Source organism: Dermochelys coriacea, chromosome 17 (genome assembly GCF_009764565.3).
Source record: "Dermochelys coriacea isolate rDerCor1 chromosome 17, rDerCor1.pri.v4, whole genome shotgun sequence".
In the NCBI taxonomy this organism is placed as follows: domain Eukaryota; kingdom Metazoa; phylum Chordata; order Testudines; family Dermochelyidae; genus Dermochelys; species Dermochelys coriacea.
The window spans coordinates 12,613,178-12,630,028 of NC_050084.1; the positions used below are offsets into that span (position 1 = coordinate 12,613,178).

The 16,851-nt window shown below is 47.6% G+C and overlaps 1 protein-coding gene across 1 annotated transcript in view; it reads right to left on the reverse strand.

Moving 5' to 3' along the window:
- LRRC75A (leucine rich repeat containing 75A) overlaps positions 1-16,851 on the reverse strand; it is a 182,603-nt gene that overhangs the window by 58,874 nt on the left and 106,878 nt on the right. The window contains exon 3 of the mRNA XM_038376199.2: positions 7,542-7,654. Within this exon, the coding sequence (XP_038232127.1) occupies positions 7,542-7,654 (113 nt within the window). The remainder of the gene's footprint in view (positions 1-7,541; positions 7,655-16,851) is intronic.

Consider the following 16,851-nt stretch of genomic DNA (forward strand, 5'->3'; position numbering starts at 1 on the left):
CCATCACAATTCCAGGCCAGTTACCCTGGAAAACATGGACAGGGCTCTTTACTCTTTGATCGAGAGTCCCAGCAGCTGAAGCAGGCCATAGAGTAACCCCCACGGTTGTAGAATGCGGTACTCAGAACAAAAGGCAATCCCACCCTGGGTCAGGATACTAACCTAGAACAGTGCTAGCAACAACTGTGTTTAAGCCAGACAGACCCAACACCCTAATACTGTATTATGATCTGGATCTCCGTCACACCAAAGACCAGGGGTTACTGGGTTTCAAGGGCTGATTCTGTCCATGGGTGTGATTGAAATTTGGAGATGGATTCCAAACCTGAATCCCCTAAAGTTTGGGATTTTCAGATCCAGAGTTTATTTTGGGGTCATCTACCTTAAACGTTGCTGATAGAACCATTTCAATGGTAGCATGAACAGGGCATCAGGAAATTAAGATTTCATGAATCAAAATAAATAATTTCCTGAGGAGGGCCTTTCCTAATTGGAAAGCCCATTAATAATGGAGGATGAAACTTCTCCCCAAAGGAATCTTGTATCACCACACATAAGACATTGCAAAAAGGATTGAGGAGCAAAGAAAAAATGTGTCAGTGGTTTTGCTAAGAAAGAGAGAGAGGGGAGTTTTACAAAGCCCAGAATCACACAACTATTGGCCATGTTGGGCTCTGCAAACGAAGATCAGAAGGTGAGAAGAAAAGTAGCAGAACAGGATGCAGTGTGATAAGCACAAAGACCAGGAAAATAAACTAGCTATTCCTACAAGCCCGCGTGTTTTATTTATAGTTCAACTTCATCTCAGCATACAGAATCTATCCAGAGCTCCCCTCCAACTTCACGAGAGACCAAGAGGACTTCTGCTCATTACTCCACTATGACAAAGTTCATTAACCTGCAAAAAGATTTATGCAAATACAGGTTCTCAAGACCCATTTGTGTGTCGTTTGGAGCCAACTGCTAATTAAGCTGAAGTGCAGCAAAGTGAAGAATTGTAGGATTGTGGATGGTGGCAGACAGGAAATAGAATCCATAAATTCAATGGCAGAGTGTTATTGGGACCAGCTCATATGAGTAGCGAGGGGGAGGGAGAGAGGAAAACTGCCCCTCAGTGCTTTATTTTAATAATGAAAGGCTCTATAGGAGGGCACAGCCCCTAACCATCTCCGAGCGCATTACTGTACACACAGGTATATTAAATAATGAAGCACCTTGGAGGCCCTGAGGAGTAAAGTCAATGTATGCAGAAGCGTCTGGATCACTTCACCCAGCCACGAAACACTGCAGCTGTTGAACAGAAACACCGCACTCCAGCTCAGGATGGAGAGACAAGAGAATCGTTCGACCCGATCAAAAGCACGGGGGGAAATCTACCAGAGCTGGAGGACAGAAGGGCCACACGTTCTTTAATTACTACAGCCAGGATAGGCCTCGTTTGTCAGGTTTTAGCTGCGTGATAGGGTGTACAGGATGCGTACCTCATCCCAGCACTGCCTCAAGTACGTGGCCATAACTGGACTGACGTTATGGATGAATCTCAGCCCTTCGCCATTATGATGATCAAAAACCTCAACTATTTCTTGCCTCTTTCAAAGGAGAAAGTAGAATCTTACAACAGGGCTCCGAGCAAAAGCCAGTTAGGTCTCGGGGGGCGAGGAGGTGGAAAACACACACACACACACACACACACACACACACACACACACACACACAGAGAGAGATCTGATAATTAAAGACAGAGAATGGCACAAAACTGACTTTTTAAAATCTGTTTTACAGAGTTTCTTAAGACTCTTCAGCCCAGAAGAGCTCCCCACTGCCACAGCATTACAGGTTTAATTACATCTTAACAGGATGGCAAGGGGTGATCATTTCCTACTCTAATTAGAAAAAAAATTAGGGTAAAGCAACGACTGCGTGCCCCATTTACCACGCTGCACCATGTGCTGAGAACACCCAATGGGATGTGACTTACAGTAAACTCCTCGATCAGGTGCTCCTGCCCTGCTCTTTTATTAAAATCAGCAGAACAGATCTCCGAGCATGCAGTGTGCAGATCTGACACAGTTTTGCTTATCTAATAGCAAATACAAAATCAATCAGATTTTTTAATTACACGCTGTGCTTAAAAATCAGAGAACAACAGTCATGTGAAACTGCAGTTATTCTACATCCCAATCTGAGCCATTTTGAGGGCATTTGTTGCTGGACTACCTAGCAACAATGTTAGTGGTTAGGGCAGAAGGACAAATCTCAGGAGAGACATGGGTTCTAATGCTGATTCTCTGCCACTGATGTGCTATTTGGCTGTGGGTAAGTCACTTAATCTCTCTGTGCCTGCTTCCCCTCCCACCCTTTGTCTGTCTTGTGTATTTAGATTAGAAGTTTTTGGAACAGGGACTGTCTCTTACTATGTGTTTGTACTGCACCTGTTACAACAGGGACATGATCACACCTGGGGCCCCCGAGTTGATATCATATAATGCTGATTATAACTGACTCCTCTAGCTACTGTCACCTTCCCTTTCTTTAAGAAATAAAAACAAACATGCATAAAACATAACACTGAGACAAAGGAAGTGACATTGCCAATCAATAATACACACCCCTGGCAAACGTCAAAGGTGGAGACAGAGGCAAACATCTGACGCATGACAGGATTATTTAGCCTTTTATTGGACCTGCTTTTCGCACTCACTGTGAAGCACACTACAGCTCACCAGACGTTCACCCCCTCAGCAGGGCTAGAACTCGGATCACCCTGCTGCAAAAGAGCAGGAGCTCAGGGCTTGGCTATACTTGCGAGTTAGAGCACATTAAAGTAGCCCCAGGCCTCTAACTCACGACCCGTCCACACTGGCAAGGCCCGTAGAGCGCTCTGACTCCATGGCTAGAGCACTCCTGGTACTCCACCTCGGCAAGAAGATTAATGCTTGGTGTGCCTTGGCTGAAACACTCGGGCATCAGTGTGAACGAGGCGTTACTGCGCTCTGATCAGCCTCTGGAAATGTCCCATAATCCTCTTAAGTCAAGTGGCCACTCTTCTCATTGTTTTGGAATCACTGTAGGAATGCGGATATAGCCTTGAAAGCTCCGTTTCTGACAGCCGGCTGCTTATCTGCTCCGGGACAAAGGAACCATTACCGTGGAATGCTGCTTGCTGTGAGTATGAGAGAGAAGCGAGGGTGAGGGAGGTCTGCTGCTGTCTGAACTTACAAGACAGCATGCTGACACGCTCTCAGTTCCCCAAAAACCCACTCTCTCTCCCCTCACATACACACAACACACTCCCTGTCACACTCCACCCCCACCCCATATGAAAAGCACATTGAAGTCACTTGCATGCTGGGATAGCTACCGCAAGGCACTGCTCTCTGTGGCCATTGCAAAAGCTGCTAATGTGGCCATGCCAGTGCGCTTGTAGCTGTCAGTGTGGACAGGCTGCAGCGCTTTCCCTGCTGTGCTCCATGAAGGCTGGTTTAACTCAAAGCGCTCTACATCTGCAAGTGTAGCCATGCCCTCAGAAAGAATTTGTTAACTACTGAAGAAGACCTCTGTGGGGCTTGAAAGCTGGTCTCTTTCATCAACCAATGTTGGTCAAATAAAAGACATTACCTCACCCACCCTCTCTCTCTAAGATCCTGAAACCAACACAGCTACAACCACAATGCAAAGAGCCATCAATGATGACACAGTGTCATAAGTCAGTCGTTGGCACTGATTAGCAATCAGTCTAGGGGACAGTGCTGCACATAGGCCTTGCCCAACACCACACCTACCATACAGAATTAGTAATACCAAGAGTTTCCACGGCTGAATCTTATACCACTCCACCTCTGCTACTTGGTGCACACAGCGTGGAAGCAAAACTCTGCGTGCCGTGCAAGGGAGAGAAGTGCCATTTATGTCAGCACCCGTCAGCATCATAAAAATATGGGACTTGCCGTACCAGATGAGGCCAGTGTCCCTGCTAGGTCAGGGCCCTGTCAGAGGAAGGCGCTCTCAGAGTTACGGAGCTAGCTGCACCTCTGTCCCCTCCCTAGTGTCTGTGTGTGTGCACCACCCACCTCAGGCCTTTGCCTCCCCTGGGCAGAAGTCAGTTCTCCCCCTCTCAGAGCGGGCCTTGGGCTCAAGCACTCTGGGTATCAACCGTGCTGACCCTGCTGATCTGACTGAGTTCAGACACCTGCATTTCTCCCCTGTGGGAATCTGTGACCAGCAGTATCCAGTGACAAAATAGCCTTCTTAAAACCAAGGGAGTGCCTGCTTTCACAGGAGCAACAAAACATTCAGAAAGAATTTTTAAAGCCACGAACAGTCAGCACAAACGGCTATCTTCCCTACAGGCTTACCATCCCCTGATGCATCCGATGAAGTGAGCTGTAGCTCATGAAAGCTTATGCTCTAATAAATTTGTTAGTCCCTAAGGTGCCACAAGTACTCCTTTTCTTTTTGCATCCCCTGATGGTAGTCTAGGCAGGCCTTAATTTGTCAGATGCCCCAATGGTGCCTGTGTAGAAGTCTGGTCCCTCCAAACAACTCCTCCCCTCTTGAGAAAGTCCTTTTAAACCAGTCAGAGTTCCTATGCGCTTTCCTGGACTTCCTCCCTACTCATCAGAATCAATTCTGTATGTTGGCGGAGCTAAGAGGCTGAACCTTCAAAGCTCATCATCGGGGTATCGTCTCTCAACAACCCTTAGGAGTGGCTTATCTTGAGCCACTGTTCCCCTTCCTGCTTGTTTTTCCTGACAACCCCCCTATTAAACTATTTTAATTAAACTATTAAACTATATTAATAGACAGTATCCACTCACGGTTACCGAGCAGCTCCATTCCAACACAAGCACAAGAAACCCCATCATGCAATAATCAGTGACTGCCAGGAGATACCCTACCAGCTGGGATCATCTAAATACAGTGGATTACATGATGGATAGGAGAGATGTTGTGGCATGGCAGACTTCCCCATAAATATCTCATACTGGGACGTTTAATGGCCATTTCCAGCGTGGAGGAGGAGGACTTACTGCATTTCTCCCAGCCACAGAAAGAGGAGATGAATGGAAGAGGTAGCTTCACCTCTCCACATGAGCGAGCGAGCGAGCGAAAGGGAATAAGCAGAGAACCCAATTCCCTTGCTAAAAATCCATCTGGCACTCAATACATGATGGGCTGGTGCCCTCCCCTCCCCTGTTGATGCTTTGAGGCTTAGATTCATGATTCGGCATGTGAAAAAAAAAAAAAAAAAAAAAGGCCACCTCTAAACTAGCTTAAATGTTTCCAAGGTGTAGCGCCAGCCTCAGGAATTAAATGAGTTTATATTAGAAGCTGAACCTTTTCCTAGCAGGTGGCTGCAGCAGGGGAACAGCAAACTTACCAGGGTTTCGGGGGTTCTGCCCTACCTAGAAAAACGGGAGCATAAAATCAGAGCAACACACATTTACCTTCATCCTAATGCTCGGCACCATTCTCCGTTGTCAATATAATGGAATGGCTCTTGTAGCTAGAAGATCCATGCAGGGCAGCTGCTCCAGTGCCTCAACCTATTCAGCGCACATCCCAGCAGGGGGCACCAAAGGAGCAGCAGCAACAGTGGGATTTCAGGGAACAGCCAGCCAACCGCAGCAGTCCCTGTGCAATGCCCCCACCTACCTGCACACTCAACCTAGAGCTGCCACAGGGTGGCTCCAGTGGAAGAGCTGCTGAAACAGACCTTAGTGCTGAGCTGACAGGTAGGGCTTTTAATTGTGTTAGGAGATGGCAATAACTGAACCTGCACCCTTGGAAAAGAAAGAAACAAGCCACCGATGGGCTGGAGACATCACGCACTTGACACTGACCTTACCGGAAACGCCGCATCAGCCATACTGGGCAGACAGCTGACCTTTTGGATTTCTGTCAATGCTGCCTTAGCCACATGCTTCTAAGCTGCAGAGTTCTGGGATATGCACATAGCAGAGATACTGGTATTCTGAGGAGCTTGTGGGGAGGGGTTAAGATGGTTCATTTGAATTAGATGTTTTCCTCCCCTCCCCTGGGCTGTTTTTAATCTCACAATTCCCTTTATGCAGATCATCACAAAGCCAAGGTGTCTCACAACAACACAGCCGCTGCGCTTGTATGTTAACTGCCAGAGCAGAAAGTCTAACCTGGACAAATTGGTGTTGTCTCTGATCATCCCATTACACCATAGACTCTGATGGTGAATACAACTGTTGTCAACTAAGTATTTATGCATCTGTGGAAGTTTCATGTAGCCTTCCCAGACAATGAGTACACAACAAACAAGAGGGAAAGGCTAGGGATTTAGAAAGGGAGAGGGTTGCACCCTCATATGCAAACACTGATTTAATGAGAGAGATTCTCCAAGACTTAAGCACCCAATTCCCATTGGACTTTCACTAGGAGTTGGGTACTTAAGTGCCTTTGTAGCTTTTGAAAATCCCCTCCTAAAGCCCTTCTTGCTAAATCCCCAGTGCAGTTGATTAATTCAGATACGTTACACCAACTGGCCCGGCAGATTTAAGCCCCAGGAGGTCTGTCTAGCTTTGCAAAGATGAATGCACACATCAGCATCATAGCAATTAAGCCTGCATCCCCCCCGCAAGTCCCTGCATAATGTGAACCAGGGCATAAAAGCAGGTACAATGCAGCAGAAGCACTGAATTCTCCAAGGACAGTTGAGAGCAGGTGTTGTCCCAGTGGCAAGCAAAGCCCAGCCAAAGAGACAGTGACAGCAGAGGAGGGTAAATGCTAGGTAAACTCTGCCGCATGGATTGGGTGCAAGTCTCAAGCCTCCTGTGCACCTGCCTCCTTGTTCACAAATGCATTGGGTAAAACAAGTGCCGAGGTATGTGACTAGATATGCCGGAGGAGATCTGGGGTAAGCATAATCCTCATCATGCTAACAAGGCCCGTATTTCTACGCTCCCTACGTAGGTCTCACTCCTGTTACTAGGCAAGAGCAACCTAGTGGCCAGCACACTCCTTAGTGCGGGGTCGGTTTCCCATGAGCTCACCTGTTCCTCCCTTTTCACCCCGTGTTTACAGGTGCAACACTCCACATCTGTGCTGTGCAGAATCAAGCCCCTAGTCCATAACCAAAGGGAATTGTCGTCATTTGCAAGGGCGACAGTTGGGCAGCGACCTGCAGAGACAACCAACCATCCGTACTGAAGCATCACATTTCCCAGAAGTTAAAGCTGCCCAGGAGCACAGGAAGCCTAACACCTGGGCCTAAAGGGATGGGGGTGAGCCAATGCACAGATACTTTGGCACAGACAGATTAGTGTTGCTGGGAGCACAGGAAATGCAGCTGAGATGATGAATAAATTTGATTCTGGGGAAACGATCTCTGCTCCCCGATGGCTTGCTTACAGCTACCCTCCCACAAACGCCGATCACCACGGCAGAAGCGATTTCCTTCCATTCCAACCTGAAAGTGACACCAACACGTCTCGAAGCATCGGGGGGGGGGGGGGACAGATGGGAGGAAATGTCAAACAAACAATCTGCACGGCTTTTGGAAGCTGACTCACCAGGACTGAGGCTTCCTCTTCATGATCCCTTGGCGTCTCCACTGCGAGTGAGGGCTGAGGTGGTAGGTCAGCTGCCTGCAGACCTTCTCCATGGCTCCAAACGAGTCTCCCTCCTGCATAGGCAAAGGGAAGGATGGCAGGTAGGTTATTTGTAGCAATACCACTTCATGGGATCATTAATAAGAGAAGAGCCAAGTCTATTTGCAATACAGTGGAGCTGCTTTGCCCCAGAAGTGGCTCACGCACTGGGTCCCATGTCAAGTCAGTGAGCCCCATGGGACTATTCTGAAAAATCAAAAATCAACCACAGGAAAAGCAGTGACTGTCAATCATTAAAATACCACCTGGACAGCATGTATAACCACGTCACCGCCCAGTGCTGCTGAAGCTCTCAGTTACCCAAGAGAGAACCGGGTAACTGGTTCATTTACTGGTAACTGGTTTGTGGTAACTCAGGTCATCACAAAACCCACAAACACTAGCCCACTCAAAAAGGCCGCTGTACAGAACGTCACAGGAGAAGTGATGTGAGCTAGTTCAGAACATCTGCTCCCGGCGTCCCGTATCGACCGTGTCTGACTGTCAGCCTGCTGGGGAAGAACTACCCTTGTGCCGCATGATGTTCTGAGCAGGTTATCAGTTCTTGACAAACCACCAGCCATCCCATTTTCTTCTCCGGTAGTCATTGATACCGCTGGCAACCAAGTTCTCAGTCAGGGTTCCAGTGGACAACCCACCCTTGCGGGTTCAGGGTTAGGGAAAATGGCATTCTGAGGCCAGGGAGAATTAGGGGCCCCTAAATATCATAATGTATTGCCTGATCAGATTAAACCACCATATGAAAGATAGGGCAATTAAATCCAGCAACGGCTGTCCACACGTCTTTGAGCAATCATCACCCATATCCCTCTGCTTAATTCTCCAGCGCCTATCCATGGGCTTTCATGAACAGATGTATCATGTCTCAAAGAGAGAACAGGCCTTGCCTTAGGCTTCAGGGTGGAGGAGGGGCCCTGCAACACTACATTGAGTTCTGGGCACAGCAATACCATAAACATGTCAACGAACTGGAAGGAATTCAGGGGAAGAGAAATAAAAGTATTTAAGGGTTTGGAGCAACTGATGGCAAAAGATTAGTTACCCTGTATAGAATAGCTCAGACCCATGGTAGCTTAGGGGAGAAAAGAGGACTCTCCACACACATTTGAAGGCTGTAAACACCAAGCCAGAAGAGGAATCATTTGGGATGCCACAAGGGGCTATATCCAGTCTGTTAGACTGTAGAACAAAATCCTAAACCAGAGTTCTTACCCTTTTCCATTTTACAATCCAACAGAGTCCCTTCCCCACTTAGCCCTACGAGAAGGACAGTGTAGTCCTGACACCTGTCCAAGACCCCCAGGTTGAGAGCCCTTGCCATGAGAAAAGCAACAGAAGCTCCAATACAAAGATATTTTTAAATGGACAGCACAAAACACTGGGGAGCACACCGTGGTGAAGGGAACAAGCTTGCAATGGCAGAGGGACAGACTAGATGGTGTAATGGGTCTTTCCCCTCTCCGTTTGCTACGATTCTGCAAACAACACGCAGCCCTGCTGGGCTCTTCACACATCTTGTATTAAACCCAAGAGTAGCTGTTAAAAGCAACCGTGCAATTTTAAGCAGGTGCTTAAATTAAAAATAGGAAATCAGGAATGGTGAATCATCACAGCAAGCAGCAGGAAGTCTGTTAGGAAACCTGAATGAAACATGGATTCCTAGATTACCAGGGCAAAAGTAAAGTCTAGGATCATGTAGCATGACCCCTTGCGTAACACAGGCCATAAAGCTTCCCTGAATGAATTCATTTGGCTCAGCTACAGCAGATCTTTTAGAAAAGAAGCCAATCTTGATTTTAAAATGTCCAGTGAGAGACTCCACCAGCTCCCTTGGGAAAGGGTTCCAATGGAGAACTACCCTCACGGTTACAAATTCGCACCTTACATAGAACCATAGAAGATTAGGGTTGGAAGAGACCTCGGGAGGTCATCTAGTCCAACCCCCTCCTCAAAGCAGGACCAACCCCAGCTAAATCATCCCAGCCAGGGCTTTGTCAGGCTGGGCCTTTTTTCCAGTCTGCATTTGTGTAGCATCACCTTCCGGCCATTGGCTCTTGTTAGACCTCTGTCTGCTAGATTGAAAACTCCCCTCTTATGAAACCTCTATTCCAGCCTGTGACCAAGTCACCTCTTCACTTTCTCTCTAGTCCTTTATACCCACTTAATATGCTCCTGTGCTCTCCACCTCCAAACATCGCTGTCATTCAGTGGTGGGAAATGTAGAGCCAGCAGAAGGGAGCCTGCACGCAGGCAAAGATCCAAGGATTACAGAAATCTATGGGAGTTTTCCCTAGGTGAAGATTTAAGAATCTGGTTTATAGAGAACACAGTGTATGGTCAGTTATTGCCTACCGCTTCTGGGATTCAGACAGGCTCTGTGGTAGCTCTCATATTCATATTGAATAATAATCATCATTCTTTGCTTTGATACAGACATTTTCATTCAAGGCTCTCAATGCCTTTTATGCACATTGACTAATTAACACATATTACCCTTTTGTTACTGCTAACCCTGTTTTGCAGAAGGGTAAACACTGAGACCTGGTCTACACTTAAAATTAAGAGCTATGTCACTCAGGGGTGGGAAAAATTTACTCCCAAGTGCTGCGGCTATGCTGACCAACCCCTGGTCTAGACATGGCTGGGTCAATGGAAGAATGCGCCCGTTGATCTAGCTACTGCTCCAGGAGGCAGCAGAAAAAACCCTTAAGTCACTGTAGGAAGCATCTATGCTCTGCCACCACAGTGCTGCAGCGGTGGCCACGGTGTAGACATGGCCAAAGAGACAAAGTGAGTTGCCCATGGTCTCATAGCAAGTCAGTGGCAGAGCCTGGAACAGAACTCAAGGGCCCACCCATCCAGTCAGTTGCACACACCCGTGCAAACGCATGTCCGGGGAACAGCATTCACACAGGAGACAGACTGTGTGGGTTCCCAGGAGCTTCTGGCTCTCAGTTCTGCACTCAGGCCATTAGGCCAGGTACTCGACCAGTCTGCAGCTGATCAGCAATTGTCTTCCACTGCCTGTCTTTTCCCATTAAAGCCGCCATGTGAAATGTCAGAGATTAACCAGCCTCAGCACAAAAATCATCATCAAGGATTGCAGCAAAGAAGCAAGCATGCTCGGCTTGCGGTTCATCCCCTGCTCTGCTGTCAGACGATATAGCCCCCTCTTGCCTGGATGCCAAACAGTCTGTTGTCTTTCTGCTGGGGTCTGAACCTCTTTGTGCCATCGTCATGTGTGCACATACAAAGCGGTTCTGTTGGTATGCGGAGCATGTGGCTCTTGGCTCGGCAGTCCCAGTCTCCGACTGAATGCCTGGCTCTGCTGGGAAACCTTTCCAATAGCTTTGGCTGGGAGGCAGGTTTAGGGAGCAAAGGGAGAGAGGCACAGATTTAGCTGGCAAAAGCACTGGAGACAGAGGTGGGTGGGGGAGGAGGAGGATTTCGGTCTCTGCAGCCAGCATGCGGAGAGAAAGAATCTCTCACTGCAGCGGGGGCAGAAAATCCTCCTGTGTAACACTGCCCCAGGCAAAGACCGACAAGAACGGGCAGGGGAGGGGAACTGCACCACCGGGTGCGACTGGGAGAAGCCAGGCAAGTCTGGGGGTTTGGGCAACCCCACTGTAGGGATGGAGCCGGTGAGGAGTAGGAGTTTGATCCCCTCCAATTGTTTGGAGACAGCTGGCTCAATGGGGGCAAGAAGGGGGCCCCCTAGAGCATTCAACTGGCAGTTTGGCTTCAGGGCAGCACCGGGGGTGGCACTCAACTCTCCATGGGCAGTTTTCTGGCACCTCTGGGACAGTAGCTGGGACTGGCCCCAAGCTGCATTTATCCACAGACAGTAGCATTGCAAGTTTCCCCTTCTAAGCCCTTTGGCAACGTGTCTCTACTCTGACCTGGAAGGCTGCCCTCTAGGGGCAGGGTAGGCAGTGAAGTCAGTACACCCATTCAATCCCCCAATTCTCTTGCAAGAGCGCCACCGAGGGTGCCGATTTGTGCCAACTGTGGCAGCAGCTTGTGTCACATGGGCACCAGTCCCACAGGAATTGGATGAGGGTCAGCAGAGGCAGGTCATGTAAGCCACTGAGGAGCGATCAGTGGGCAACTACCCAAACTTAATTTGGGATTTTAACTGTTCTTCATGATATGACAGAGCCCAGTGAAAAATCAGGAGTGCACAGTGAATTACGGGGTGGGTGGACAAGGGACAGTCCTGCCCCAATATCTGTGCGCGGAGAGACAGGGGGTCCCCCCTCTGTGCTATGCTGGAAATCTCTAGGGCCAGCTATTGCAAGTGGCTAATGCTAGCTTGCGTTCTTGGTATGGGAGGGTTACTTGTGCATCCAAGCCCCATTCTACAGGCTGCAACTTCTGCACCAAGGCAGGGGGAGGGAGAGAAACTTCTGCTTAGAGTTCTCTGGTGTGAATAATGACAAGTCCGAGCAAAGTAAGAAATCATACGACCCCTGTGGGCAGTGCAGGCAAACGCCTTCCCAACTGCAGCTTGCCCAGAAAGCTAATCGAACTGTAAATCATTTGAAATCAATAAGAGCCCTTTTGGTATTGGGGCTTGCCTGTGACACGATACAGATGGCCCAATAAAAAGAGACTCAATTGGAAATCCTGAATAATGCTCCCTGAAAGGCCGAAACACACAGCAGAGAGGAGAACTTCCCCTGTACTCCCCAGCAGGCTCAGGGCCTGGGGGCAGAACGCATGGGTCCCTCATGGGGAAATAAAAACCTGCCTGTTCTGTGTGTTAACTGCGCCTCAAAACTCTAGTGTTAAGAGAGAGATGTTGTGGGCCGAATCCCTGCACTACCCGGACTTGGGTCCAGCAAGCAGGTCAGTCCCAGGCTCGGCAGCACAACCGTTCTGGACCCGTGATCATCTATAAAAAATAAAAGCGGCTCTTCCCAAGTGGGCCACAGGTTCAAAGAGCCGGCAGCTCTGAGCTCTTGATTCAGAGCTGTGCCTGAAGCAAACTCTGAGCAACATGGCAGAGCTATAAATATTTCACCTCCCTGATGATGCACCAGGGTCTGAGGACAGCCCGCTCCCCCATGCCCAGCCCCGCCAACAGCAAGGAGACTTGGTGGGAAGTCGCTGGTGGCCAACGGCCTCTCATCCCCACCCTGGCAGCAGACATCTACAGGTGATGGGTCCCACACTCCATTCAATAGCATGCCATTGGTGGGGGATGGGTCTTGGTGGCCCACTCTCCCCTCAGCGGGACACAGACGCCGGGGGGATGGCCCCAGCGATTCAGTCTCCTCATCCTGCCAGGATCATTAGGGGAGACCCTCCTCCTTGGCAGCAATCTGTGACGGGTGATGGCAGGGGCCATGCTCACCTCCTCTGGAGGCCTGCATGATCTGACGCCTCTCCGCTCTTGATAGTCTCAAGTGGTCCACGCTGCCTCCCCCTGCAAGAGAACAGTCTAATTTCTGAGCCTCGTCTTGAATTCGGACTCATTTTAGGTGAGCAGCATGTCACTGATTTAAACCATGCTCCATACAGGGCACAATGAACCCAACGTCTGGCTTCATTAACCAGGCCACGCTCCACATGGAACAGTCCATCCACTGCCAACTGACTTCCTTGGGTAGGGGAGTTATGCCAACAGATGCATTCTAGTGAGGAGCTCTCAACATTCAGCCTTCAGCTATGAAATGCTGGACCAAGAAACCGTGTGCACATTTAAGAGGAGAGAGACATCCCGAATACACAGCCCTAGAAACTCTGATCGTCCTAGGCTTTGATGGCCATCGCTGTTTATTCACATCGACTGGTCTGTATTTTGTTACTCATCGGAAGTAGTCAGACGGGAGAGTTCACTAAGATGTCACATCCCATCAGCCAGGACCATCTGATTACTATTGGCTCCAGAGCCTCTCTTAGGAATCTAAGCACTCTGACATAGCTGCGAGCTGAATATTTTATACGTGTCGTTTATGGAATGTTTTCTCTATATTCACCCCAGAAATCACCCTAGCAGGAGGGTATAGATAAAGACATTATAAATATTCAATTAAATCAAGCCACAAAGTGGATTTTGACCGATTATACATGGAAATGTTATGAAACAATTACTGTATTTACTAATTGTTCATTAGTCCGTTCATTTATAAGCTGACCCCTGAAGATGGATAGGGAAAAATAGCAAAAAAAACTGTATGACCTTTTCACAAGCCAACCCCATATTTCAGGGGTCGGCAAACTTTGGCTCCCAGCCCATCAGGGTAAGCCACTGGCGGGATGGGATGTTTTGTTTACCTGGAGGGTCTGCAAGCAGGGAGCCCCTCAGCTCCCAATGGTCGTGGTTTGCTGATCCCAGCCAATGGGAGCTGCAGGAAGTGGCGCGTGCCAAGGGACATGCTGGCCACCACTCCCATTGGCTGGGAACGGCGAACCATGGCCACTGGGAGTCGAGGGGCTCCATGCCTGTGGACGCTCCAGGTAAACAAAACGGCAATGTATTAAATATTCAATAGAGCTTAAAATTGTCAGATTTTGTTGTAGACCCGTCGATAAGCCAACCCCTGCTCTTTAATGCTTCACTTTTTTACCAAAAAAAATTTGGTTTATGAACGAGTTTATACGGTACATCGATTTCTCTTCGCAAAACACTTCAGACAGAAATTGTGTATCTAGAATGACCAGGGCAGAAGACTTAGCATAAGGCTCATGGTGTTTTGCTAAACTGTTCCACCCACTCTGGAAGGTCCTAAACTTTGACAGAAAGAACAGAAACTGGGGCAGTTCATTTCAAGACACACCTTGGGGCCCAAAAGGCAACATATATCAATCAAGAGCTAATTTAATTCAGCAAAGACAGCCAGCTATTGTTATCTGTGTGAACTGATAGAGTGAAGGGATGGAATCAGTAGTATCTTCTGCATCCCATCCCTCATCTGGGACAGGAAGCAAAGATGGATGCTTTCAACAGCTCAGGGAGAAACAAAGTATCTTTGTAATAACAATCAGCTTTAAGAGAAGATTGATGTTGGAAGCAGTTTCAGAATGACTTGACACCTGAACTTTAAAAGGTGGCTAGCAGCCACACCTGTTGATTTGAGTTTAGAGATTAGGGACCCATTTCTGGTACTTAAGCATATGCTTAAGTGCAGAGCTATTCAGGAAAGTACTTATGCACAAGCTAAAGTTAAGCCAATGCCTAAGTACTTTCTTCAACACTGGTAGTTTCTAAATCAGGGTCTACATTACATCAGAAGAGAGAGAGAGAGAGAGAGAGAGAGAGAGAGAGAGGACTTAGCAGGAGTTATATTTCTTTCTACCACTTCTCAGGACAGGGCCCCATAACACCCAGTTGCATTAGGTCCATTGCTACACACTCCAGAGTTCCTTTTAAATCAGCGATAGATGAACACTAGGAAATTTGGTGTTTTGAATAAGCACCCAAAAATTTGGAGAACTTCCTATTGCCTATTGCACTGGAGGATCTCAAAGCACCATGCAATCCTTCATTAGTTAAACCTCAAAACATCTCTGAAAGATAGGGTAAGAGTCTACTCCCTCTAAATATTCCCCACCTGCTCTGCCAACTTCAGCTTTCCTCATTCAGGACCCTGCAGATCTAAAAATAAGAGGAAAATGCCACAAATTTCTACACCTACAAAACCTAAGGTCTCCCCAAGTAATTTATCATTGGGTCTGAGGGTTGTTTGTCCCGTTTTGATTAAAGGGAAAGAAAGTCGTTTGTCATGAAATAAAATGGGAAATGAGAAACCAATGAAAAGTGCTTTATTTAGAATATAAATCACTCAGCCACTTGTGGTGACATTTCTTCTAATAGCTAAATGCACAGCAAGTTTTCTGAGCAATGTTTTTAATGTGCCAGGGCTCTGTCTGCATTGGCATCAGAACAAAATTTGAATGAAAAACTGAACAGAGCACAAACAAGGATCCCATTATCATCACAGAACCCACATGGCTCATATACGTTGCAAGTGCTTATAACTGATTCCATCACTAGAAGCATCACTAGAAGCTATTCCAACAGTCCATGAAGACTGACCCTCATATGGTATTCGGGACTCTTCTGCAGAGTCTCTCAAATGATTAGGAGTTGTGCGCCCACTTATTAAGACACTTAAAATGTGGAGGGGCCCAGTCTACTCAACTTGAGTACAGATCTGAACGCCTCCAAAATTCATGGGTGTTCAGTATCCAGTTTTGCGATCGCCCATTACAGACACGAGGCCCCACATGATGAAGTTTGAATCCATTCTCCTAGTGTTTGGGAATGGCTCACATTCTGGGTTCGTTCAAGGGACAATCTCTGCAAAAATCAGTGACCTCACTGGGCAGCCATCGTCCCAGATTAACTGGGTTTTAAGCATCTCCAGAAACTTGGCCATTTTCTTCCACATCTCACAAAACCATTTGGCTAGGACTCTTGATGAACTACAACTTCCTGTATAAAGCACCCTTCCCCCACAGCCAGGCACTCGGATGGCTACACAAACAAGTTGAATAGAATAAAATAAAACATCATGAAAAAGTCAATACAGCACTATAAAAACTAAAGTGAATCTGACATCTATGATGCAAAACAAAAGCTTCCCCCTTGGGATTAATATTTGTATTTGTAGGCTCAGGATTGGTTGAAGAGCTAGCTAGGACCCTGTATTTGTGCTCCAACAACTGTTTCCTTCCACACTGCCGATGCATAAAGCAACCCAACTAGAGAGAGAGGGTGACACATGCAGAGAAAGCTATTGTGTTCTTGTTGAGACACTGCTCTGCTTTGTACCCTGGATAACAAGCAACTGCTGTGGAGTTTTGCATGCAGTCCAACAAATTGTCATTTGATGATCTACCAGACGACCAGCTCAGAAAAATAGACATCGAGTCTCCAAAAGGCAGATATAAAAATAACAAATGTGAAAATTCAGTAAATCCAGCATTCAATCTCCCCCCTCCCCCCCCCCATAAAGAGAAGTTTGGTGGTTTTTCATTGATCTTCCTGGAGACAGTGGCTCATGCTAGGCCACTGGCTGTTATAGCCTCAGAGGTGCCTATTGGCTGCATCTGTATTCAGATTTGGACTTACATCTCTGGTAAAAGTGGTGTTATTGCTCTACTTCTCAGGAAAGCCTTGATCATCCTGCAGTCCATGCAGAATCCATATCGACTGGCGTCTACAGACTCTTATTCCACACAAGTGGCCAGAATTTCAAAAGAG